This window comes from Fopius arisanus, unplaced genomic scaffold, assembly GCF_000806365.1.
Source record: "Fopius arisanus strain USDA-PBARC FA_bdor unplaced genomic scaffold, ASM80636v1 scaffold00019, whole genome shotgun sequence".
Classification (NCBI taxonomy): Eukaryota; Metazoa; Arthropoda; class Insecta; order Hymenoptera; family Braconidae; genus Fopius; species Fopius arisanus.
Window position 1 is genome coordinate 1,371,975 of NW_011887758.1, and position 25,499 is coordinate 1,397,473.

At 39.3% G+C, this 25,499-nt stretch overlaps 2 protein-coding genes across 3 annotated transcripts; one reads left to right on the forward strand and one right to left on the reverse strand.

Moving 5' to 3' along the window:
• The first annotated feature begins 2,230 nt into the window (after positions 1–2,230).
• On the forward strand, positions 2,231–21,428 carry LOC105264187 (microtubule-associated protein futsch). Of its 2 annotated transcripts, XM_011300888.1 has the most exons (8): positions 2,231–2,497; positions 2,600–2,669; positions 3,869–4,066; positions 4,792–4,890; positions 4,964–5,136; positions 5,228–5,385; positions 5,465–18,594; positions 18,683–21,428. In XM_011300888.1, the coding sequence occupies exons 3-8, from the start codon at positions 3,871–3,873 to the stop codon at positions 18,850–18,852; spliced, it is 13,926 nt and encodes a 4,641-aa protein (XP_011299190.1). In that variant the 5' UTR covers positions 2,231–2,497; positions 2,600–2,669; positions 3,869–3,870; the 3' UTR covers positions 18,853–21,428. The 2 variants fall into 2 exon arrangements, with proteins under 2 accessions (XP_011299190.1, XP_011299189.1); XM_011300887.1 differs by having other exon boundaries at positions 2,231–2,669.
• A 102-nt stretch (positions 21,429–21,530) lies between these two features.
• On the reverse strand, positions 21,531–25,365 carry CycB3 (cyclin B3). The gene is made up of 4 exons (XM_011300889.1): positions 25,252–25,365; positions 24,460–24,709; positions 23,110–24,317; positions 21,531–23,023 (listed from the first exon to the last, which is right to left on the reverse strand). Exons 2-4 carry the CDS (start codon positions 24,682–24,684, stop codon positions 22,972–22,974), a joined length of 1,485 nt encoding a protein of 494 aa, XP_011299191.1. The 5' UTR covers positions 24,685–24,709; positions 25,252–25,365; the 3' UTR covers positions 21,531–22,971.
• Between the last annotated feature and the right edge of the window lie 134 nt (positions 25,366–25,499).

Genomic DNA, 25,499 nt, shown 5'->3' on the forward strand with positions numbered 1-25,499 from the left:
TGAAATTTAAAAATTCAAAATTTATGAAAAAGTATCAGGAGAGCATGACAATCGAGGAGCTATTCATTGAAATTTAAAAATTCAAAATTTATGAAAAAGTATCAGGAGAGCATGACAATCAAGGAGCTATTCATTGAAATTTAAAAATTCAAAATTTATGAAAAAGTATCAGGAGAGCATGACAATCGAGGAGGTATTCACGGAAATTTGAAAATTCGTTGATGAAATTTTTCAAATTTTTTTGAAATTTCAAATACATTTGCGTCGATTTGAGTCGATATGAGTAGATTTGAATCATAAACGTTCACATGAGAACGCATCCTTCGACTCACGGCCCATGACACTTTTTATTACATGCTCTCCGCCATGACACTTTCCAGTCCATGCTTTTTTTACTAATGGATAATGGAAATACCGCATATATGATATAAGAAAAAATTGTCAATTTTCGTGAAAATTTGTCGCAATCTTCAACGCCCAATATCTTTCAATATAAAAATGGTAGAAAAAACAGAAAAAGCATATTTAAATAAATAGACAGCTCCGTCAGACATTTGAGGAACACAACCGTTTCGCCGAATAACTTCCGCAATTAAAATCCGGATAATTAACATTCCAGACGGTGTCCTTTTCATCATTGAAAGCCCTCAACGTGGGAAAAACGCCTGCAATGTTGACTATTATTTCGAAATGCCTCTCGAAATTCTCAAGTGTAAATGGAGACGCAGTGGGTGGGTGCGTACATTATGTCGCCCTTTTCTTATATAAAGACAAATAAAAAATATAAAGCCGGTCTCTGTGCGTGAAGGACACACGCAGAAATTTCTACCGGCGAATGGTCTTGCTCATACATATTATGTTGTACCTCTTCTATGGAATGTTTTCGCATTGAATAGTAGTTTCACCGGTCAATACTATCGTCGCAGATTACTCTAGTGGGGGTAAAACGGAAGTGACTGCTGCTTTGCCTCATCAAGACGTCTATTCGTCTAAGAAGGACGAAATCCTTTCAACATCCTCGATACCATTGTTAATCCCTAAATTTTATCTCTTTTCTAGGATCCTACCTATAAGAGATATGAGATGCTACCATTTTACCTCTTCTCCCCCTTTATTATATAAAAAATGTTATTCAAGATGCTACTTTAAGCTCAAAATTGGATTTATGTGGCCCTAAACTTATGCAGTATTCAATAGAAATTGATGAAATGTTCTCTGACATTTAGATATCCTGAAAATGCCATCCAACATTAACGATAACTTCAATTGAAATTGATCAGTTTATGCGGTACTTTTATAGGTGAGAGTAAAGTTGAGTACGTGCGTTCTTTAAAGGATTTATGTGCAATACATTAAAAAAAAGTACAAGAGAAAAGTAAAGTGAAAATGTTCTCAAGTTTTTCCATCGGTTTTTCCAAGATAGCAGTAATGATGATTGAAAAATTGAAGGGAAAATAATTCCGACTCCCCTAATTCCGCTTACACGCAATAACACCATTAGTATTGCATAATTAATTCCAGTGGTTTTCTCAAAATAGATATAATAGTTAAACACCAATAATAACAACACGTTATGTACGCCGAAATATTTCGATGAAAACGAAATGATTTAGAACGGATCAAATCACCGTTACACCAACGAAACGCCGTTATGCAAGTGTATCCAAGCGTTATTGATAGTCGAGAACTGAAACCTAATATGAATTCAAATCACACCTCGTCTCAATAAGGCAACAGAAAATTGTTGTGTGGGTACAAAAAAAAAATGGGCATTGAAAAAAAATAGGTACCGCATTGGTGGTAGATTATTCACCGGGCGGATGTCCTGGTGGGAATTAAAATGGACTAAGACAAGTGGAAACGGTCATTCGCCGGCCAGCCATCCAGCCATCCAGCCATCCAGTCTCCATGTCTAGAAAACCTATTGACTATTTTCTACTGACACAAACCCGGTGTAATAATTTTGTAGCAGTGAAATAGGATGAAGGAGTAGGGAGGAAAGGTGGGTGGGAGTTTGAAGGGGTGAGTTTGGCACGCGTCAACCAATGACATTGCTCAATTTGTTGTAGAATCGTTGAGAAAAGGGAATAGAGGGGTAAACGTCACTGCGACGAGTAACGGGTAGAAAATCGTGGAGAGGGAATTGTCTGCGTTTTGCCCCCGGCGCAAGTGAGAGCGCAAGCGGCGAGGGCTTCCTCTGGAGATTGTCAGAGAGCCGGCAGCCCTCAATGTGAGCTGCTGCCAAGGCTTCTTTTCTTTCGACAGTCGAGCTGTGCTATACATTAAAAAAAAATTCACTGAATCTCATATTATCCGTACCAACAATCTTCCGTCATTTTTCCACGAGCTCGATTCAACCGTTTGCTCGTGACAAGCTAGATTCGTACGCCCCATTTTTTTTTATTTTAGTCTATTTCAAGGATTTTATTCCCAATTCGGTCTGGTGCATCAATCTCGTCAATCCATCTACCAGTGAAGATTCTGCAGGACTTGCAACGTACGGGGGAGACGGATAGTGACGGATTTCTTTTATAATTAGTATTTAGTAGTTTTTTATATTGACTGTTGATTTTTCCTCACTGCTTCGCTTCGATTGAAGATATTGGAACATTTTTTTTCCTCGACGCGCGTTGGGTACTATTTACTCTGAAGATATACCAATTTTTTTGGTAAGTAATTGAAGGAATTGTGTAATTTATTTACTTTGAGCTATTGCAGAGATCGGTATTTTTTTATAATTATTTCATGGGCTTCGGCTGTTTAGAAAAATGTCTTTTCAATTATGATGTAAGACAATGTTCGAGAAGCCGTACTAGAGCTAGTGAAATTTCCCAAGTTTCTCAGGCGTTATAAAGACCGTCTGATGTAATACCAATGTTAAATGAAGAATAATTTATTCTCATCGCGTATAAAATTTATTAGGTGGAATTGAAATGGACAGGAGGAAATAAAAAAAAAAGGTGGAGGTTAGGTGTTGGGAGGGGTTGTTACTAAGGGCAATGCGGCAACTATACGGGGTAGAGATAGGGGGGAGACTTTGACTCACAAAGTTGAAATTTTATATATATAGTTGTTCTTCCGCAGGATATACCGCATGTGTCACATGAATTTAACACTCGGAATATTCCGGTGAGATTGAATAGAATTTTGGTGCAGGCATTTCGAAAGCTTTTCAGGACGCATGAATGCGGCTTTTCAAGTCCCCGATCTTTATTGAAATTTCATGAATCCCCGGCGGGAATGTCCTTTCATTCATGTTTGGCGATGAAAATTATAGAACTCTGAGGAAATGTCGGTGAATTTTTATTTTCTACAGGGAATTCAGGGAAAAAAAAATGTTGGAATAATTGACCGGCACCATTGCCAATATATAGATGACTAAGCTGGGTGGATCGATAATTCAGGGGCTGGTAGTGTGTCATTCACCGCATTTATTCCATCGGAAAGATAAAAAATTTAGCTACCGTTGATTGAACCCAGCGAAGGGTGACAGTATCCTGCCCTTTTTTCCTGTTTAATTTTGCATTCACTCATAACTTAGCTGATAGGGTGCATTTAACATGAATCATCAATGCGCAAACGCAGTCGGGGAGTATAATTTTTACGCAGGAGAGCTCCCTAGATCCTGCGCAGTAGATTTCGCCGGGTCAGACAATTTTCTTTTCATTTAATTTTTTGCTTTATTCGCACTAAAGATTTTTCCTGTATTGAAAATATTGAACCGATTACAACCGCTAGAGAAAATGAAACCGTGATGGAAATTTCTCTTCCCTAACATTTTCCGACGCACTGCACTAACACTTGACGCAGTGGTGATTAATCAGTCTGTAGTAATTGATTTTTAATTTGAACATCTTGTGTCTCTGAGGTATGAGTACAATGGAGCCTCCAAAGAGTGATGGTGAACCGGAAAAAGCGGCTATACCAACACCAGGAGTTGGTACTCCAGCAGCAGGCTCACAGCATCCACCGCCGTCACCCTTAAGCGGATGTTATCTACTTGTAGTTCTTCCTGAACCTCATAATGCACAACACAAAGATCTCATAATCAATCGAATTGCCAAAGGTAAAATAATTCAGCATCTCTGGAAATGAGTCTTTGTTAATTTAAAAATAGATAACTAAATAGAAGGGACACACTCAGTGGACAATAATTCAGGACAAACCCCCATGTACTTATTCCCTCGTGAAAATACTGAGATAGGCTAAATTTATCACTGGTATTCGGCCATTCCCCTCATCTTTTCCCTCCCATGTTGCAGTCTGTTCTTTAACTTTTTTTGTCCTTTCTCTCTGCACTTCATCCAAATCGAGATCAGACGCGCTGCTATTCTGTTCTTGAACCTGGCCTTGACGACGACAAAATATCGCCGAGTGTAGGGGAACATCTCGCTTCCAAATTTACCCTTTTCTTTTTAATTTCACTCGTCCGTGTCAGAGATTAATCACTCGCGATATTAAATTTGCAATATTAGAGTGACAAGGAGGAATCGGGCGATAACAAAAGAGTCCGTTGGGCGAGCTCTTGAAAAATTAGAGGATATATCTATAATGTAATAAATAAAAGAAGGAAGAAGGAACAATAAAAAAAAAAGAGAATGCGCTGCTTTACTTAGGGCGGTCCCAGTGACGTCACCGACGCCGCACCCCCGTCACGTGGTTCTCACTGGGCCGAATCGATCGGCAGACATTTCACTTTCAGCCGAATTTCAAATAAAACAATAAACTCGCATATTGTGTAATACGAATAAGACACCAGTGAATACTCAAATATATTTGATTGATTTCAAGGGTTTTTGTCGTGGGACAAAGACAACTGTCACGTCGATTTGGAAAAGGAGCTTCAAGCTTTGGTTGCTCAGGCACCCGAGGGTGAAGAAGCAAGAAATGGTAATTATCAATTATGATCAACTGCAATGGCCCATAGTGCGACAATTGTTATGATAAATATTGGCAATTGCAGGTGAACGATTGATTCAATACGCAACTGAGAATCTAGTGACAGAAATTTTAATTCATCCCCAGTCAAATACATTACTTCAATGCATTCGAAATTTACTCGCTAGTTTCACGAAGCATCGGCACATTATTCACGCCGGTTATACGTTCAGTGAGAATGGTTCCTGGATACTGCAGGTCTGACATTATTATAACAAGATAAATTATTATATATTCGGCTACTCGTTGTGAAAAAAATTCAATTGAATTATTGTATTGAATTTTGAAGGATGGAACCTTCAGCCTCGCTGACTTTTTGGACGCATTTAACGAGCACGATGTGCAGAGAGTGCTTCGGGCTTATGAAAATAGCGTAACTGTGGATATTAATTGCGCAGCCATTGGCGAATGGTCTGTGCAGCGTCTATCCAAAGAACCCTGTACTAGGTAAATTAATGAATATCAAGAAATAAAAAAAAATCCAACCGAAGAATTAATAATAATGTTGAGATAATAAATGATGTAGGTCCTGCAGAGTTCGGCTTAATCCCGATGACGTGTTAACAGCGGGTGTACCTGCAATAACAAGTTTCACAAATTACATCAGCCAGTACCTAGTACCACAAGCGCTGGACCAACTGATGCAACCATCTGATGTCGTTGGTAATATTCGATTCAGCCATCCAACATTGTACGTCTTCCCTGGTGGTCAGGGTGATGCAGCTCTTTTCGGAATAAATGGCTTCAATATGCTCGTCGATGGTGGCTTCGCCAGAAAATCTTGCTTCTGGGATTTCACAAGACACTTGGATCGTCTTGATGCTGTCTTATTAACACGCATGAATAATAGCAACGTTGGGGGTATGTCTAGTGTGCTCTGTAAAAAACGGGAGATGCAGGTTTATCCCCATATTGGACACTTCTTTTGCAATCTCGTCGAGCGAAAGCACTCGAATTCACCCGATGGGGATAAAGATCTCGATCCATTGATTCTCAGTTTAACTGAATTGGGACAAGAGATGATGCTCAATCTCAAGCATATAAATCTCAGGCCACATCCGTGCTACAGAGAGCCCGAGCCAATAAATCTTTATCAGAAAGTTGGCCATGGTACACTGGACATGTATGTTTTGAGTCCAAGCAAGGACAGCCGCGAGGTACGCGAATTTTTGTCAAAGTGGAATGCGGGCGATTGGAAATTATTCGCTGGTTCCCATAAGAAAGACTCGAACAACTTGACATTTCCCATTCAAAATCTCGTATCAATATGTGCATTATTAGTATGGCAGCCTGCCAATCCCGAGGACACGATAACGAGAATACTATTTCCAGGTAGTACACCTCAGCACAAAATATTTGAAGGCATTGAACGCCTCAGGCATCTTGAATTTCTCAAGCACCCGAGGTGCACGGCAAAGAGCATATCACCCTCGGCTTCGTTAGTTGCACTCAAGGATAAACCGATGAAAATTCAGAAGATGAATCTTATGGATAGGGAGACTAAACGTGCTATAGAGGTGCGAAAAGCTAAGCGTGAAGATGAGACTAAACAGAAAATCGAACTGACTCAACCAGAAAAGGGCGAGGAGAAACCCAAACCTATTCCGAAAAAGAAGGAAATTGTTGAAAATAAGAAAATTGATAGTGATATCAAGGAAAATGGTGTTAAAGACGTTAAGAAAATCGATAAGGAATTGAAGGATATTAAGGATGCAAAGAAAATGATCAAGGATGATGTTAAAAAGACTGAAGTGATAAAAAATAAACCGGAAACTGAGAAAACTGCGGTAATCAAAGAGATGAAACCGAAACCCGAGCGTAAAGAAAAGAAAATAACCAAAGAACCGATCCAAAAAATTTCTCTTCCAAAAGCGAAAGCCGAGGCGGCCCCTGAGAAGAAGACCAAAGCACCGACACCAAAGAAAATTGTCAATGGAGTTTCACCTAAACCTGAGGACAAGGTGAAAGCAGCACCAGCAAAGTCTGCACCAAAAACCGCAGCCAAAGTTCTACCAGCGGCTGCACCCAAGAGTGCTAAAGATGCTAATAATCGAAAAGTAGTTGAGCAGAAAAATATAGAGAGGATGAGCATGTCCAAGGCAGCAGCTAAACCTAAAGCTACTCCACCCACGGAGAAAAAACCTGTGCCAAGGCGACCAAAACCCAGTGGAAGTCCCAGTAAAGCTAAATTCGTTGCTGGTAGTCCAATAAAATCAGCAAAGAGCACCCCAACTGCCTCAGTAAAGTCCGATAAAGATGGAGTCATGAGGAAAATAAAGACTGAAAAGGGCACAGCGGATTCATCAACTGTATCAACACCATCAGCAATTGAAATTGATTCAATGACTAAATTTACGGACAAATGTTTGACGGAGAAGTCAGAGGACATGTCACTTGATTCAATTGAGTCGAAGGTTCTGGCTGATCTTAAAGAGGAACGCCAGGTTGTCGAGGAGATTGAGGCAGTACTGCAAAAAGCGGAAAGAATTGAAGTAGCGAGAAAGGAGAGCAGGATTGACGGTGAGGATGAAGTAACTGGGGATGCCACCGATAAAAAAGATATTACTGAGGACATGACTGAAGACGATGTCACTGCTGACATTGATGAAGTACCACGAAAAACTCCGACTAGGAAAGCCAGTCAGGAGCAATTAACCGAGGAAGAGGATGAATATCTTATTATCGAAAAAGAGGAAGGTGACACTGAGGACTCTGTGCACAGCGGGGAAGCTGAGCATAAGCATTTCTTGGATGCAGCCCAATCGGAAAAGGAAAAAATCCTAAAAGATGAGGAGTACGAGGAAAAAGAGGTCGTTGATGAGGAAGAATTGGAACCCGAGGAAATAGAGGAGGAGGACGAGGAAGAGATCGATGAAGAGGAGGACGAAGGCGAGGAGAAAGAAATGGCGGTGGAGAAGGGGATCATGGAGGAGCGCGAGAAAAGTGATGATGCATCTGAAAAGAAACCTCATCCAGAAGTAGAAAAGACTCCGGAGAAAGCAACCACACCTCTCGCTGAGTACAAAGAGCAGCCTGAAGATGAAATGAAAGGGATAATCACATCGGCAACTGAAATACTCCAGAAAACAGAGGAGAAAGACGATTCAGGGAAAAAAGATAGTGAGGATATAACAAAAGAGCCATCGAGTTTGAGTCCTGAGAAATTGGATTCTTCTGAAAAGAAAACAGATACTGACGTTAAGCCAGAAGTGGAAAAAACTAAAGAGAAAATGGAAGAATCACAGGAACGTATATCCACTATAGAGTCAGGTGCAACTACCACCGCACCAACTTTGCCTGAGGACGAACGAATTCCTGTGGATGCGGCGAAGCCATCGGTACCCGAAAAAACGGTTGACGATAAAAAAGTGGAAGTGCCGCAAAAACCCAAGGATATAACACCATTAGCCGCTGAACCCAGTGAGGTGAAAGCTGAGGTGCGAACATTTAATATTCGTCAAGGTCCTCAAGCACTCCAAAGAGACATCGTTAAAACTCCCGATGAGGTAGCCGATCTGCCTGTGCATGAAGAAGTTGACCCGAAACTCTACAAAATGGAAGATTTTGAGAAATCTAAAGATGAAAAAGCTCAAGCACCAATTAGTGCTCCTCAGGAACTGAAAGAATCACCGAGTAAAGAGCAAAAGGGTGTTTTCAGTTTCTTTGGTAAAGTTGCGGATAAATTTGAGAAGGGAATGGACAAATTGACGGGAAAGGGTAGAAGGGATTCGGAAAAAGATATCGATGAGAAATCTTCATCTAAATCAACTTCTCCTAAAGGTGATCTATGCCTCGATGCTGCTCCTACCGTTGTTTCCGAAGTTCAACTCCCTAAAGTTGTGGAGAAAGAGAGAGAGAGAGAGAAAGAAACAGAAAAAGAAAAAGATTCGGTAGAACCACCAGAGACTGTACTCTCAACGCCGGCTCCTCAACCATCGCAACCAGAGGACAAAACCAAAAAAATTCCGGCTGATAGCTTACATAAATCAATTGAAGCTCTTGACGATTTGGAAGATGCCGATGGTGTTGAGGCCCTTCTCGAGGAAGCCTCAAAGAAATTTAAAACGGTGAAAGATAGCCTCCGCGATTCCCTGGAATCGCTGGAAGAAAAAATCGTTGAGGAAGAATTCAAACGAGCTGCGGAACTCGCAGTATCCACCAAAGATGAAGTAAAAGATACTCTTGAAGAAGTTGTGGAGAAATTAGAGGAGATTCAACCGCAGATGCATGGAGTTGTGGTGGACGAAAAAGAACCTGAGAAAGTGCACTTCGTTGTACCTGCAGATGATGAAGATGAAGATGAGGAAGGAGATGGCACTGATTTAGTGAGAGATGTCAAAGAGGCTGTACGTGAAGTAGGTGAAGTACTCGCAGGTACTGCCGGTATTTTACTTGATGAAAAACCGAAAGATGTCATCGAAATTGTTAAGAAAGTCGCAGAAGTGTTGAAAGAAGATGACTTCTTGTCCGAAAAAGCCCTCTTCGAGTCACCTGCTAAAAGCCCTACTCAGAAAGATGAAATCGAAGAAGTGGTTGAGAAAAAAACGTCTTCAATGTTGGAATGCAAGGAGGAACCGTGCATTAAAAAAACCGTTGAAGTAGAGCCTGTCGAAGATTCTGAAAAGCAAGTTGCAGACAAGTCCGATGCAAAAGCTATTTGCCAAGATTTGATGAAGGATGAAGTTTCTGTGCAGCGGAGAAAACGTAGTCTCACAGAACAAGAGGGCATCGACGTTATGGAAGCGGGTGTTGAAGAAGTTTGCCAAAAGATTGAAGTGCCTGAACGCCAAGAAAAACATGAGCCTCCAGAAATTGACAGCAAAGAAGACAGGCGCGATTCAGTGGAAATTGAACCAGCCCAAATTTCACTTGAACATAAAATAGCTCCGACTACTGCCGAGTACGTTATTGTGACACCTGATTCACTTCCAGCATCGCCAAAATTCCCCAGTGAGAAGCTCCAAACTCACTTAGAAAAAGAAATTATTGCTTCGAATCTCCCAAGACCTGGACTTCCTAAAGAAGTTCAAGACATTATCGAGTCTGCCAAGACTCTTGATGAAGTCATTGGGCAGTTGGTCTTTGCCAAGAATGAGAAAATAACAATTGAAATAATTGAATACATAATTTTAATTAGGCGTGTACCTAGAGAACAAATTATGCACGTTATCCAGGAGATAATCACTAAGAAAAAAGTGCCGCAGAATACTGTCGTGGCTGATGTTAAAATTTTACAGCCTGAAGAACAACCGGAAGTAGAAATAAAGACCAAAATCAGCGGGGTCGATGAGAAGGAGAAAGATACCGATACGAAGGCCGAAACTCCAGCGGACGACTCAATGATTACGGATCAACAGAGATCAGAAATCGAGTCAGAAATATTGAACGAATACTTGACGAAAAATAAAAAGATAACAAAAAACATTATTGAGGAAATTCATGTTAAACGACGAGTTCCTATATACGTTATTATTGAGATTATAGAATATATAATTATTCAGAAAAAATTGCAGAGGCAATCACTTCTGGATGTTGATGATGCAACATGGGAAAAATTGAAATTGGATTATGCAGGCGACGGAGAAGAGGAAGGAAAGTCTGTAGAGGAAGATCAACATCTTGAAGATTTTATAATCGTTCCGTCAGCAGGAGAAGTTGAGAATCTTCATCGCATAGAGTGCGAAATTCTCGACAATTATATTGGCAAAGGAAAAAAAATCACACGGACAATTGTGGAAGAAATACATGTAACGTGGAAAATTCCTATTTACGTGGTGCTTGAAGTAATTGAAAAAATCATTATTACAAAGAAACTCCAGAAAAATTCAGTGGTCGAAATTCCAGAGGGAGTTTGGAATGAGATGGTGTCTGATGCCTTGAACGAGGAAAAACTCGCTTCAGAGAAGGCTCATGACGGTTTCGAAGCTGTCGAACAAGAGTATAAATTTTCGGAAGAGAAAGAGAAAATTGAAACAGCTGGAGTGGAACGAGGAGAAGTTTTGGAGGAAGACACCAGTGATGTTATGGAAGCTGACGAGAAACTCATCGACAAATCATCAATAGAGAAACCCCGACTGTCTATCACTGATAAAATAAAAACCGACACCGATGGAAAGAAATCGCCAGTCGAAATAAAAAAAGCAGAGACTATTGTATCACATGAGGAACCAGAAGTGTCTGCAGTGGAGTCCGAAGTGGATGACGAATCATCATCAGTTCGTCGGATGATTGTTACAGCAACTAGTGAGGATGGCGGTGATGAAACCGTTATCTGTCCAACCGGAAGCATTACCTTTGGCAAATCGATTACTCCAGACGATTCACTCAAGGGTTCTCCAATAAAAACTGAACATGACAAAGATTCTCTGCATTCACATGAGAGCACTCCTGAAAAAGATAGCATTTCGGCGAAGGACAGTTTGGATAAATCTCCCACGAGTGTGCGCGATTCTCAGACTTTGGACGACAGTATCGAAAGATCTAAAACCGAGGAAAAAAAGATTCCAGAAATTCCTGCTCCCGCTGTCGAGGAAAAAACCATGAAAGATCTGCATCTCGATCAAATTGATAAACAGCCATCAGATTATGACAAAACTGAAGACGCCTCACCAGCAGAGAGTGTTTTTGCTGAATCTCCTCTGAAGGAACCAATGAAAAGGGATATGGTTGATGCCAAACCCATCCCAGATGCAAAACCATTAGAACAAGTGCCCCCACAGGAAGAAAAAGTCGACGTCTCTGTAGAGAAAGAGCCGACGCTGATGAAAGAAACAATGGAGAAGGAAAAAATTGATGTGGTTCTCGATAAGTCACGATCTTCCAGTATTGGATCTCTAACTCAGGAGGAGGTAACGCCTACCGCAATAAAAACCTCAAGGAGAGACAGTACTATAAGTCAGGAACCAATTATTAAACCTGATGGAAAAGATAGTGCTCATGATGAATCAATTGCAACGCCAATTACAGCACCGAGTGCAGATCATCCAGATGCAACGATTAGGAAAGAAAGTGTAACTGCTGTGGAAAAGGATAAAATTGTAACAGACGTGAAAGCTGAGGCTGATGAAACGAAGATAAGTTCAACAATTGTCCCAAGTGATAAAGCTGTTGATCTAAAAACTCTGGATAAAAAAATGGAGCGAAAATCCCCCAGTCCCAGTCCAGACACTGAAAAATCTTCTGTATCTCCCGATGTTGCAGCAACTGGGAAAGATGAAGAAAAAGTGAAGGAATCAGACGCAAGCCCTGATATTTCACTCGCTCCAAAAGAACAGACAAAAGAGGAGGAACCGGAAGAAAGTGCGGTAGAAATCGATGAGAAATCTTCTACCATACCACCAATTTCTCCAGTTGCTTCATTATCTCCAAAAGAGAGTTTGATTGAAGAAAAAGAAAAATCGGAAGAGAAATTATCGGAAAGCGTGGAAGAGAAAGTGACTTCACCCCTGCGAAGAGCAAGCGTTGCCTCATTAAAGGATGATGAAGTGAAAAAATCGTCTGCCCCTGAAACTTTGGACGATCACGAATCAGGGGAGAAAGAGAAGAATATCGATGGAATCGCCGATAGCAGGAAATCACCGACGCCTCCGAAAGAAATTTCGCCAATCAAGAAAGGAATTTTGAGTGAAGAAAAAGATTCACTGGATGGTACTATTGGAACAACGATTGGGGTTCCCACCATTACCGATAAATTATCGATAACTTCTAAAGACAATTTATCACTTGATACAACAAAACCCCCACCGATTATGGATAATGGCAAACATGGCGAGATTAAAACAGATACTGAATCTGATCATAAAAAATCGCCGAGTCCAAGTCCCACAGAAATAAAGTCTGCGCAATCATCCAGAGAGACATCTCCAATTCGTAAACAGAGTTTACTCACTGAAGGTGTAGATGTTAAAGCTGATATTGTTGCAGACGACAGAAAATCACCAGCTTCGAGCATTGGAGATGTCAGATCGACGAAATCATCCAGGGAAGTCTCCCCAATTAGAACGGAGAAGCTTATCGTGGAGTCTGATATGAAAATTGATGAGGATGACAAGAAATCTCCAACACCGAGAGTAACTGATGCAAAGTCTTCGCGGGATATTTCGCCGGTGAGAAAGGAAAGTTTAATTGCTGACAAACTTGATGAGAAGGTGTCACCCAGTGTAACTTCAACCTCTCCAATCAGAAGAGGAAGCATTAGTCATGATGGAAAAGAGTCTCTTGAAGTAGCTGAAAAGTTTGATGAGAAAACAGCCCCAAGTCCAGCGGGCTCCATTTCTCCAATTCATAGATCAAGTTTAACTGTCGAAGAGAAAGCATTACCGAGTGCCCCTCTAGCAGAGCATGAAGAAAAAATGATTGATTCTCAAAAATCGCCGACATCTCCCGGCGGTGCTTCACCAATTAAAAACCAGATTGTTGGAAAATTGGAAGAATTGAGTGTAGAGCCAGGAGTCGGTGAAACATCTCCTGTGAAGAGTATCAAATCTCCAGCATCTCCACGAGATAAATCCCCATCAGAAAAAGAAACTATTGTTCCTGAAGAAAAAGTATCAGCGAGTCCAAGATTATCAATTGATTTAAAATCTGATAAAAAAATTGGCGACGGCAAATCGCCTAGTCCTATTGCTCCAAGTATTAAATCTTCAACATCTTCAGGTGATACTTCACCTATTCGAAAAGAGAGCCTAGGGTCCGACAAGAAATTGCCCACGAGTGATTTGGAAAAAGAAGGAATTGACTCAAAATCTGGAGACACAAAAGACGAGAAGAAAACACCGAGCCCAACCATTGGAAGCCGCAAGTCTTCAATCACTCCTCAAGATACTTCATCAATATCACCGCGAAGAGCATCTGTCGATATAAAAGATGATGCCGACGCGATTTTGATACCCGATGAGAAAATTGCTATCGGCGGGACTTCCAGATTGTCAGTTGACTTGGAACCCGAAGACGTTGCAATTGACAAAAAATCTCCCAGCCCAATTGCTGAAGGCGTGTCGTCAATTTCTCCACGAGAGACTTCACCAACTCGAAAAGAAAGTCTTGCTCTCAGTGAAAAAATATCTGCAAGCCCCAGAGTATCAATTGACATTAAACCTGAAGTGGGTCTTGATGGAAAATCTGTAAGTCCTGTCATAGGAAGCCCTAAATTAGCGTCCCCTCGTGATACCTCTCCAAGCAGGGAAGTTCACACATTAGAGGAAGAAAGAATGTCTCCGACTTCAACTCCAGTGGTGGCAGCTGATTCAAAACTTGATGAAAGTCATGAAAAAGCCCCTAGTCCAGATGAGAAAGCCGTGGTTGGTGATACTCCACGGGCATCCATTGATATTAAACAACACCAGGAAACTATTGATAAGAAGACCCCTAGCCCCGATGAAAAAGTCACCGTCAGTGAAACTCCCAGAGAATCTGTCGATATCAAATTGGAAAAAGAGATTATCGAAAAAACGCAGCGTAGTCCAGAAAAAGTCTGCGTCAGTGAAACTCCAAGAGCATCCATCGATAAAACTCTATCTAGTCCAGATGAAAAAATCTCAGTCACCCAGAGCGCACCTATCGATATAAAACAAGAAGAGAAACCTATTGACAAAGAGTCATCTAGTCTGGATGACAAGGTCGCGTTTAGTGGTACTTCAAGTGGAACTCTTGACGTCAAACACGAAGAGGGGACTAGCGATAAAAAAACATCTAGTCCAAATGAAAAAGTATCGATCAGCACGCCAAGGGCATCCGTTGATATCAAACACGACGAGGATGACGATCACAAAATCTCAATCACTGGAATTTCAGCGCCATCAATTGAAACGAAACAGCCTGAGTTTACTGATAAGAAGGTACCCAGCCCTGATGGAGTCGCGAGCGAAGCTCCAAGAGCATCAATTGATATCAAATTGGAGGAGAAGATTACCGAAGAACCTAAACTAGAGGACAAAGTCTCAGTTACCACCCCAATTGCACCCATGGATATTAAACAAGAGAAAAAAGAAGAGAAAATTATTGATAAAGAGTCAGCCAGTGCAGATGACGAAGCCCTAGTCAGTGAGCAGACAGCATCTGTCGATATCAAAATAGGTGGGGAGATTGCCGAAAGGGAGTCACTCAGTCTACATGACAAGGTCTCAATTAGTGGTACTTCATCTATTGATATCAAACAAGAAGAAGAACCAGACGATAAAAAAACTCCTAGTCCAGATGAGAAAGTCGAGATGAATAGTACGGCAAGGTCATCCATTGATATCAAATCTGACGAGACTGACATGAAGGAGACTGTTTCCGATGGCAAAATCTCGGTCAGTGAAACTATAACGGTCTCTGCCGATACAAAACATTCCGAGATAACTGAGAAGAGGACACCAAGTCCAGATGAGAAAATTTTGACCAGTGGTACTCCGAGAGCATCTGTCGATATAAAATCAGCTGAGGAAATTACTGTATCCACTATTTCTCCCGCAGCTCTCTCACCAGTCAAAAGTATATCGAAAATAACGGATGATAAAGGTGACGAGAAACATGAAAAATCAGCAGTCAATGAAATTATCACCGAAAAAACAATCATACAAGAAATTACAATGAAATTAACAGATGGTTTAGGAAATGATAAAATTAACGGCAAAGAATCTCTGAGTCCTAGTATCGTTGATTCGAAATCTGCAACGTCTTCACGTGGCGTGTCTCCAGACAGAAAAGAAAGTTTAAAAGACGTGAAATCATTGGCTTCATCTCGTGATGCCTCTCCAATTCGAAAGGAAACTGTAATTTCGGAAGTGGCTGGAAAATCTCCAGAATCCGCTTCAATTGTATCACCACCTAAAAAGGAAAGTCCAGCTCCAGAAGTTGAGGATACGACCGTAATCCTTGAGAGTTCTACGAAGACAACAGAAGAATCACGCGATGTTGAATTAATCGAGAAATCTCCGGAGTCATCCCAAGTGATTTCTCCGATCAGAAAAACAAGTTTAACCCTCGAGTCAGAGGGAAAAACTGTGGTATCCCCAGAGGTCATATCGCAAAAGAAAGGTGATATCAAAATGGATACACAGCTGTCACCCCAAAAATCTCCAGAACCACTGATGAAAGACGCCATTGAAAAGGATATGGGTATACGATCACGATCGTCTAGCATGGCTTCCGAAAAATCAACGGTCGAACCAACAAAAGATGAGAAAGTCCCAACAAAAGAATTATTACATCAATTAGACTCACCAGTTCCTGTCGATAAATCTCCAGCTCGATCACCAACCCATTCACCTGCTCAAAAACCAACAACCGCTGATAAACACGAGGAAGTGGAATTTCCAGAGGCTCCATCACGGGACCGATCTCGATCACACAGTCTCTTCGACGCTGGAGAAAAAACTCCTCTAGGCAGATCAAGAGCAGCTAGTCTTTTTGAGGATAAAGAAGATATTGTAAAAGCTGTCTCGCGAAAATCCTCAGGATTATCCGAATTCCATGAAGATCACTTTCAGCGAGAGGAAGCTGAAGATGATATAGAAATATCAGAGGCTAAACGTATTAACATTGAGCGATACATCATAAGCCAGTACGTATCCAGAAAGCAAAAGATAACTGAGGCAGCACTGGAAGAGATAGTAGCACTGTTTGAAGTGCCAAATTATATCGTCATTGAGAAAATTTACGAAATCTGTGAAAAAATGAAAATTCCAAAGGAATCGATAATTGACGATGTGAATGTCTTTGAAAAGACACAGTTGCAGGTCTCAAAGGGATTACCAGAGGCTAATATGCTCTTGCAGATACCTCTGACTACCAAAACCAAGATGGAAGACTATATAACACAAGAGTACATTGTAAAGAAGAAACGAATTACTCCGAAGATTCTTCATGAAATTTCGCTGTTGAAGGGATTAGACGAAGAGACCATCTTGCTTATAATTGAGTTGATCATCATTGAAAGAGAAATACCGAGGGAAAGCCTCATTGAAGATGATACTTTTGTAGGACATTCAAGTCGAAAAAGTCCAGCTATAAAGGAAGGAGACGAGATTCATCAATTTGAGGGCTATAAAGGATACGCTGGAACAGGAGGTGGTATTACTCAATACAAAGAGGAACACAAGTCTGGAAAATCCTCTCCAGAGCGAAGATCCTCAGGGTATTCTACTCCTGAAGTTCGACATTACGATGACAAATATGAAAGCCAATTCCATAAGGCTTTTGTTGGAGGCATGACGGAAATTCGCACTACTCACATAACAACCTTATCCGGTAAATCAACTCCTGATGTTGGCACAAGGATCGACACCCCAGATTCTCTTCAAGATACCGTTGGATCCTCTGATAAAATGAGCCATGAAAATATGGAGGGCGAACCTGTTGTTATTAAACGTACAATTAGAACGGAAGTACCAGAGTATGAAACTGTCATCACAAAAACTGTAGTTAAACGAGAGATAATAGAGGAAGACGACGATGGGACACCCGACGATAAATCTAATATAGCTGGTGGATTTGATGAGAAAGGCGTGATGAAAGTTGATCTCAGCAAGAGTTTAATCTCCTCGTCTTCGGGGAGATCAACACCTGACAGGATTAGGGATTTGTCGGAGGGTAGATCTAGCACAGCTACACCAGACAGCCTTCGCTCGCATGAAGTTATAAAGACGACTATAACGAAAACTCGAACATTGTCCGATGAGGGTGAGATTATCACAACAACGAAGGAAGTAACTGAGACGACTAATGAACATGGTGAAACAGTGGTAGTTGAGGAGAAAGTTGATGTCAAAACAACTCCAGCAGAACCAGGGATTGATACTACTCATCATCGGCTTGAACAACGACCTCATGAGGACTCAGAGGAGGACTCACCCCTCTCTGCAACATCCCAAGTTTATCATTACAATGAAGCTGACCAAAAACATGTAGAATTTTCAACAGCTGACATGAGCAGTAGTTTCTACGGACAATTACCGGATATCCCACCACCCCGTCACTCCACTGAAACTGTAGGAGATGACAAGGATTTTTCATTCAAGAAATTTTCACTGGAGAAACAGGTCGTTGGAGGAGCTGACGAGCACATGACCACTTCACGACAATTCTCCGATGTTGCTGATTACGACGTTGATAAAGTACTTAGAGAACACGAGAAAGACCAGGAGGGAGATGACGAGGACGAGGCCAAGGATCCGATCGGAGGCTGGGGTACTCCATTAAAACTACCTTCTCCCGAACGACCCGATAAATTCAATCTTCGATCAGTTCCAATTGTTCGTTCATCGGTGGACATGTCACCAGACTCTCTCAATTTTGATGTCATCAATGACTGGGGTGAACCACTCAGACTACCATCCCCTGCTCCAACTGCTGATGAGGTATCTAATAAAGCTATGCCCCCTACTCCGAAGAAGGAACGCAGACAACCGAAAAAAATCGTTGCTGAAAATATGAAGAATAAGAAGCGCTCTGATAGTCCCGCCAACAAGGAGAAGAAAAAAGAATCGAAGAAGGTCCAGCCGGTTTATCTGGACTTGACCTATGTTCCACATCATGGCAACTCTTATTACGCAAGCTTGGAATTTTTCAAACGTGTACGGGCTAGGTACTATGTTTTCAGTGGAACTGAGCCTAGTAGAGAAGTCTATGATGCACTGCTAGATGCCAAGAAGACTTGGGAGAATAAGAATCTCGGTACGTCGTTTATTAAGTGGATTTAAATGGGCCGACTTAGGGTAGATACGGAAGTTTATTGTAATTAATGGATGTGATTTTTTTGCAGAAGTGACAATGATTCCTACATACGATACTGACACTCTCGGTTACTGGGTAGCTGATAATGAGGAAGCTCTTGCAGCTAATCATATTGATCTGTCACCATCAGCATCGCGTTGCACAATTAATCTACAAGATCACGAGACAAGCTGTAGCGCTTATCGATTAGAGTTCTAGGACATGTCAGCATGCTCAGCTCTACTGGTCGAATTCTGAGCGAAATAACCATCACCGTCAGACTCTTAATATCCTTGATAAATGAGAATTAATAGAACGAAGGAAAAAATATTTCTCATTCGGCATGAACTAATTGTTCACAATGATCTAATTTTCATAAAAGAAAATGATCTATTATCTTGCAACAATTACTTTTTTTTCTCGACATATTATTAAATTCAGAGCAGCACAAAATAATTGAATGAAATCGATAATCTACAGGCAGAGTAATAAATGAATAATTATGCCATCATTGAAGTTAGATTGGAGGAGAATGAATTATGCAAGTGGGCCTTAAGTACTTCCAGTCGTGATTCTCGATAATCTAACATCCGCCAGTCATTAAACCGAAATTCTTTCGTTGAAATTAGTATGAAAAATCTCGACTGTGAAACAAGTGAATAATATTGTGATAAATTTCAGCAGGAGATTGTGACATTTAATAGGAAAAACCAAGTAACATGCTATATGCTTTATCATTTGCGATACGATGGGATTGAATCTCTCTGTGCACCTATTGCTTTAACTCCGTAAGATTTATCTTTTATTTATCCCTGATGATTCAACAGTTAGTATCGACAGACTGTATTATGTTAAATTCATGTGGATGGATGAAATTCTGCAGTCGAATGAGACAAAGGACAATTCAATGCAATGGGCACTGTGTGAGTGCCTTTATTTCATTGGATTGCACCATCAAAAATTGACATTTTTCTAGTCACCAAATTAATTTGCAGCTAATTAAATCCATACAGGTATGATCTATATACGCCTTCCCATTACTGGAGGAAAACATTGGGTAAAGAATTGTAAAGGAAATTGTTTATTGGCTTCCTTACAGAGTGAGTTTTCTGATCAAAATTGAAGTCATCATATAGTTATATAATCGGCTTAAAAGCTTATCGAGTTATTTTAATGTTTATTATGCACTGCTTGACATTTTATCTGAAAAATATTTATATTGAAGTTATTGATTATTGAAACTCATTTAAAATATATACGTATTTTATGAGCAAAAGCTTGGCCTAATGGATAATCGGCTTTTTCTAAATTGGAAAACAAAATAAAAAAAAAAATTATATGAAAAATATAAGTGATAGTTGATGAAAGTCTAAAATCTTTTGTTATTAAATTCCATATAAACAAAATTAGTCATAGGGTATTATTAAGCATGGATGCTTAATACTTGATTGCAATACAGGATGTGATAATGAGCTTAAAGTAGTAGGAGGGGAGGTAAGTAAAATGAAGAACCATGATATCTGTTTGTCTGGACGCGGGCTCGACAAAACGATACGAATATATTGGCATAAGTTGCCTTAAAAGATTTATATGAATGGACGAGGGAATAATAAAGAATGAGAATCAAAATAAAGTGACATATACGAATTAACAAGTGTATACATTTTTTTTTTTGACATTCATTGATTATGAAACTGTCTCTATAAGGAAGCACTTCGATTAGTATGAGATATTAATTATCGAATCAAACTTTGCGAATTACTGAATATAATAAATTCAAAAGGAAAAAAAAATCATTGTTTTATTGTTTTTACTTGAACCAAAATGAGGCAGTCCACTGGTCTTCTACTTGGACGTAAAAAATGTAACAAACTCGCCCTCGATTGAGCCGTATTATTCAATATGCTTGAAATTTCCATCCAAAAAAGTTTACGTGATTAACCAGAAATTACCATTTAATATTAGATATTGATATACAATATTCGCTCGATTTTGAGCAACTTGGAAAGGATTTTTTATTTCTCTCCCACATTGACGTGATTATTATTACGATTTACAAAACTACCCGTCCGTCGGATCTGCTTTTATGAAAAATATAAAAATTCAAGAAAAAACACGGAAAAACCCACGTATCTAGGCAGCAATAAGACAGCATGAAAACCAAAAGACGTCAAACGGAAACAAATAAAAACAATTCAATTTTTGTACTTGTTCTTTGGGCAGAGATAATTACTGTAGTGATGGAATTGTAGACAACCATTTGAGAAGAAAAAAAACATTCGTAGACGAGAGGCATAAATTAGCGTTGAACTTGGTACGGCATTTGAGGGAATAAAACTTATGAAAGACATTTAAATACTTCTGATATCAATGAATAATTATTTAATAATAATAATAACTATCGTACTGGTTTGAAGAGTATCGAAATAGGATATATAGACATCAGGATAATTGAATTATCAAAAATTCCGATGAATTTTGTTAATACAATTATTGTGATGATTCACCCTACGAATGTGATGGAAAATGCTTTTTATATATTGCATATATTGAATGCAAACTATTACTGGAAATGATGGGAAAATACGAAATAATAAAGAAAAGGCGATGCCAGATAAATACATTTATCCATTGTTTATAAAAAATAATTAAATAACGACCAGCTACCTAGGTAGGATGTTAAAATTATAAAATTAATAAGACCGATGATAAGATGAAAATGAAACTATTAATCATAAAATGAAGTTTGATGATGAGTTATTGATGTAGTGACTCGAGCTTTCACAGAAAATCATATGGAAAAGAGAATAAAAAAAGTGTATACCATAGAGTTAGCTATCTGTAATAATTATAGAAAATGGCGAATATGAAAAAATAATTGAAACATCTGGCGCCAATTCAAACAAGATGTTGACAATTTATTTCCCCATTGAACATTGCATGTTGAAAATTAATTGAAAAATTCAAACAAATTAAAGTACCAGGTGTTAAACGTGATTTCTACAATTTCTGGAAAATTCATGGAAATTTATAAAAAAAAAAATTCATTATCGTATAGGTGAATAGATGTATGCTTATTGTCATTAGAATCAATGTTTTCCACCGGTCATTCGGCTCCCGGGGTGGACCATTGTGTTATTCATTTGGAAAGCAAAGCTATGGAATCGATGAGGGTTTATGGTGCTATAGTTATTATTATTATTATTATTCTCGATTATTATTTAATAAAACACTACCATTACTAATATATACAATAGAAATTGGAAGAAAAGAAAAATGTTACGCTACATTATGAGGATAATATAGGAAAATATATTAAATTACACAAAATTGTGCTTCTCATTTCTAGATATACTCCCCATATCGCTAGTCTTGAGAGAGGAAAAAATTGTCACGAGGAAATAATCATCTTTCTTCATTCACGTAAACAACCATTTTATTCAGATTTTCTTAAAGATAGTGTATCAAAATCTCATCAGTATGTTCATTTCTTTTTAAAATAATCCGTTATCTAAAAACAATTCTCCTGTTCTTTAATTTCGATGCTCTATTATTCTTTGTACTCATTCTTACATCATAGAGGAAGTCATTCTCACATGATATATGTACCCAAGTATTTCAGAAACGATTATAAAAAATGACTAAATTTATTTTCATAAATGAATTGAGATTTCCAATGAGATTTTGAATGTCACATTAGCCTCTTCTCTCGGAATCTCTCAACTGATTTGTCGTATTGTTACCACAAGGCATCAGTCTCTACGAAAAGACATTTTCTCACATTCACCTATATTTAATGAGGTAAGGACAGGTGAGTAAATATTATGAACTGATGAAAAATGACGAAAATGAAAAAAAAATCTATAAAATACATCATTTTTTTTATATGTAGGTATGAATCAAAAGTTCTTCTCAACAAATAAAGAAAATGAGAAAAAAATATCGTAATAAAATAACTTAAAAATACTGAGCATACCAGTTATCTCACGTAAAATAATAATGCATAAATAAAATCAAAAGTTCTGAGATTAGCTTTGAGTCTGATCATGCAGAATCTGTCTTATCTTTTTCTTTGTTGTCACTCTGCCATTTCAAATTATCTCACTTAAGTTTTTTTTTATCAGCGCTCAGGCTATTATTTTTTGTCATGTTTCACTCGTCATAAGACAATTTTCATCGTGCTATAAAATGCTAAACTTTCAGACTTGTCAACCCCCTTCCCCACCGATGATGTTCCTCACTCTGCCATTTTTTAAAATAATCCATTTCGAGGTAATAATAATCCTCGTCGTGAATTCAGACAATTAATTGTGCTAGCAGTACTTACATTCACGTCGACTATATATCTAACACATCCTTGAGCGGTACTTTGGCGACCTCGAAGAAAATCCTGCAATGAGAAAAAAAAAATAATGAATCAGTAATTTTTTTTTCGACTGTATAATGTGTAAAAAATGTTCAGTTGATTGAACTGACTTGTGACTGTATTTATTGCGAACAGTTGCCAGGGCATCCTTCGGCTTCCTGTGGAGTCCCTCATTGAGCACATTGACTATTTCCTTGATCTCATTAACTTTGTACCCTGTGTAATACTCTAATGTTGAAGTCCAACCTCCGAGGTCCTTCATTTGAAGTGCAAGGAGAAGTGCAGCTGCTGCTATTTTACTGTCACTGTACATTATCGTCGAGTAATCCATTAATGAGTACTCGAGAATATAACGTGCTAATGTCAGAGTTGGCATCGACACTTTGGCACACCTTGCATATCGTCTCAAGAATCGATAGGAGAGTGGAATCCCGAGGTCAAAGTCAACAATTTTTAATACATTCATTTCCATCCTAATTAATTCTCGTTGGTTGTAAGCACCATCACAGATATACAAAAAATCTTCAATCATCGGGGGTATCCTTTCATCAAATTTACTAGCAATGAATAAACTGGCAGCGCCCAAAAGCTGCAACGTTTCCTTTCCTACGGTGACTTTAGTCAGATACAAGTCCACAAGCTTCACAGCCAAATAGAGAGTTTCGTGATTGAGTTCGAAAGATTCTTGCACTTCAACCATCCAGTCCACAAGCAAAGATCTCATCCATCGAGATAAACAAACTTGTTTCTCCATGTAATCGCCAATTGGAAATATTTCCTCTCTGCTCTTTAAATACTCAAATATTTCCATAGCGTACGGCGAGACTTGGTAAGGGTCACTCCAATTTTCAACGTCAAAGTCCCACGATACTCCTTGCGGCAGCGTCCTCGTGGGGGGAGCGTCCAAACGCTCTGCAATCGACTCTTTCTCAACTACTGGTGCCTTCTCCTTCTCCTTCTCCTTCTTCTCCAGGAGTTTAAGATTTTTTTCATTTTTCTTGGAGACTTCCTCGGGCACATCCTCGAGGGCACTGACGTACAGTGAACTCTGATCGGATTTTTCCAAGTCGAGACTTCTTCTCACATTGGGAACTTTGCTCGTCACGTCGACATGATCCTCAGTCCTTTTTGCCACTTTAGCTCGTGTCGCTACTTTTGGTTTAGCTGGTATCACATTGTCAGTTTTAATTACTACTTTCTCAGCATTTCTGAGATTGTGAGCTGGAGCTACTGTGGATTTCACTGGTTGCACTATTTGGGACTTTTTTACAATCTTTTTCGCCTCCGGTAATTGTACGCCCAATGATTTTCCAATAGCCTGGTAGAATAAAATTTATTTTATTTTTAAACACATTATCATTAAGAATTAAATAATGAAAAATTTAGAATTTATAAAAATTTCATAATAAGAGCATCAATTTGAAATAATAATTCTTATACAGGCAAGAATCCAGACTCACATTCGTAATATTCCCTAAAGCTGATCGTTTAGTGGTTTTTTCCTTGAGAGGTGAGGCCTCAGCTTTTCTTTTAATCCTCGGGTCTTTAACAATTGTTGGCATCCTCACGACCACCGGATTGTTGGCCAGCGCAGCTTTCTGATTTCTCGTTGTGATTCCCTTCCTCATGACGACCGCTGTATTCGGATGTTTATTCTGATTGCTTACTGATTTTGTCGGGGCCATTTTCTCCTTTTCGACTTCTTAATTACTGTTAACAAATAAAACCATCAATCATCAAGCATCTTGAATTTATTTGATAATATTTCCGATCGTAATGTGACAAATTGAAAAATACCGATTTTCGTACAAATAAATGAAAAATGAGAAATGGATTGTATAAAATGTCGGACGTGTGAGGCTGGCTCTACCTGAGCTGAATATTTTTGTAAAATCTCGACCTCTCGAGGTCCTTGGAAGGACGGAGAAACGTGTGATGCCCAGGGCAGGGGCGATCAACTAAAAACGCGGGAACCTTTCTGACAATCAATCAATAAATAATACATCACTTTTCATCTTTAAAAAAAAACCTCAAATTACCCGATTATCACAGAATATCTTCAGCTGTAATTAAAATCCCATCGAAAAATCGCGAAAGATAAAATAAATATCGAGTACGAAATGCCACGAGAGGAAGGCTGTGAGCGTTGGACTCGGGATCCAAAACAATCGGTGTAACGGTTGCAATCTCAATAATTATTCAATTATATATTATATGCCATGGTGTTGCCCAACTAATGACTTCACAAATACCTGGGTAACTCTCTAGCTGTTTATGGCCCTCCAACCGATGGAGAAACGGTTATTTCTGAATTTATTTGTCAACTAATTGTCTCTGTTGCAGCGCTTTCCATTGCCAAGAGACAACTGAAGTTGACGCTTTTTCAAAAATATCAAAGTTACGGTTACACTTTTCTCTGATTGGCTGACGAACTCTAGGAGACCCAGGAAAATCCCTAGCGACCCGGCAGGGCGGGTATCAGCCCTGCGATTTGTGCCCC

What these genes read in the sequence shown, in the direction of transcription:
- LOC105264187 (XM_011300887.1), top strand. Translation starts at nt 3,871, where the DNA reads ATGAGTACAATGGAGCCTCCAAAGAGTGATGGTGAACCGGAAAAAGCG. An exon ending in GGGTGAAGAAGCAAGAAATG is followed by an intron (nt 4,891 to 4,963) that starts GTAATTATCAAT and finishes TGGCAATTGCAG; the next exon opens with GTGAACGATTGATTCAATAC. An exon ending in TCCAAAGAACCCTGTACTAG is followed by an intron (nt 5,386 to 5,464) that starts GTAAATTAATGA and finishes TAAATGATGTAG; the next exon opens with GTCCTGCAGAGTTCGGCTTA.
- CycB3 (XM_011300889.1), bottom strand. Translation starts at nt 24,684, where the DNA reads ATGGCCCCGACAAAATCAGTAAGCAATCAGAATAAACATCCGAATACA. An exon ending in CTTTAGGGAATATTACGAAT is followed by an intron (nt 24,318 to 24,459) that starts GTGAGTCTGGAT and finishes TTATTCTACCAG; the next exon opens with GCTATTGGAAAATCATTGGG. An exon ending in CGCAATAAATACAGTCACAA is followed by an intron (nt 23,024 to 23,109) that starts GTCAGTTCAATC and finishes TTCTCATTGCAG; the next exon opens with GATTTTCTTCGAGGTCGCCA.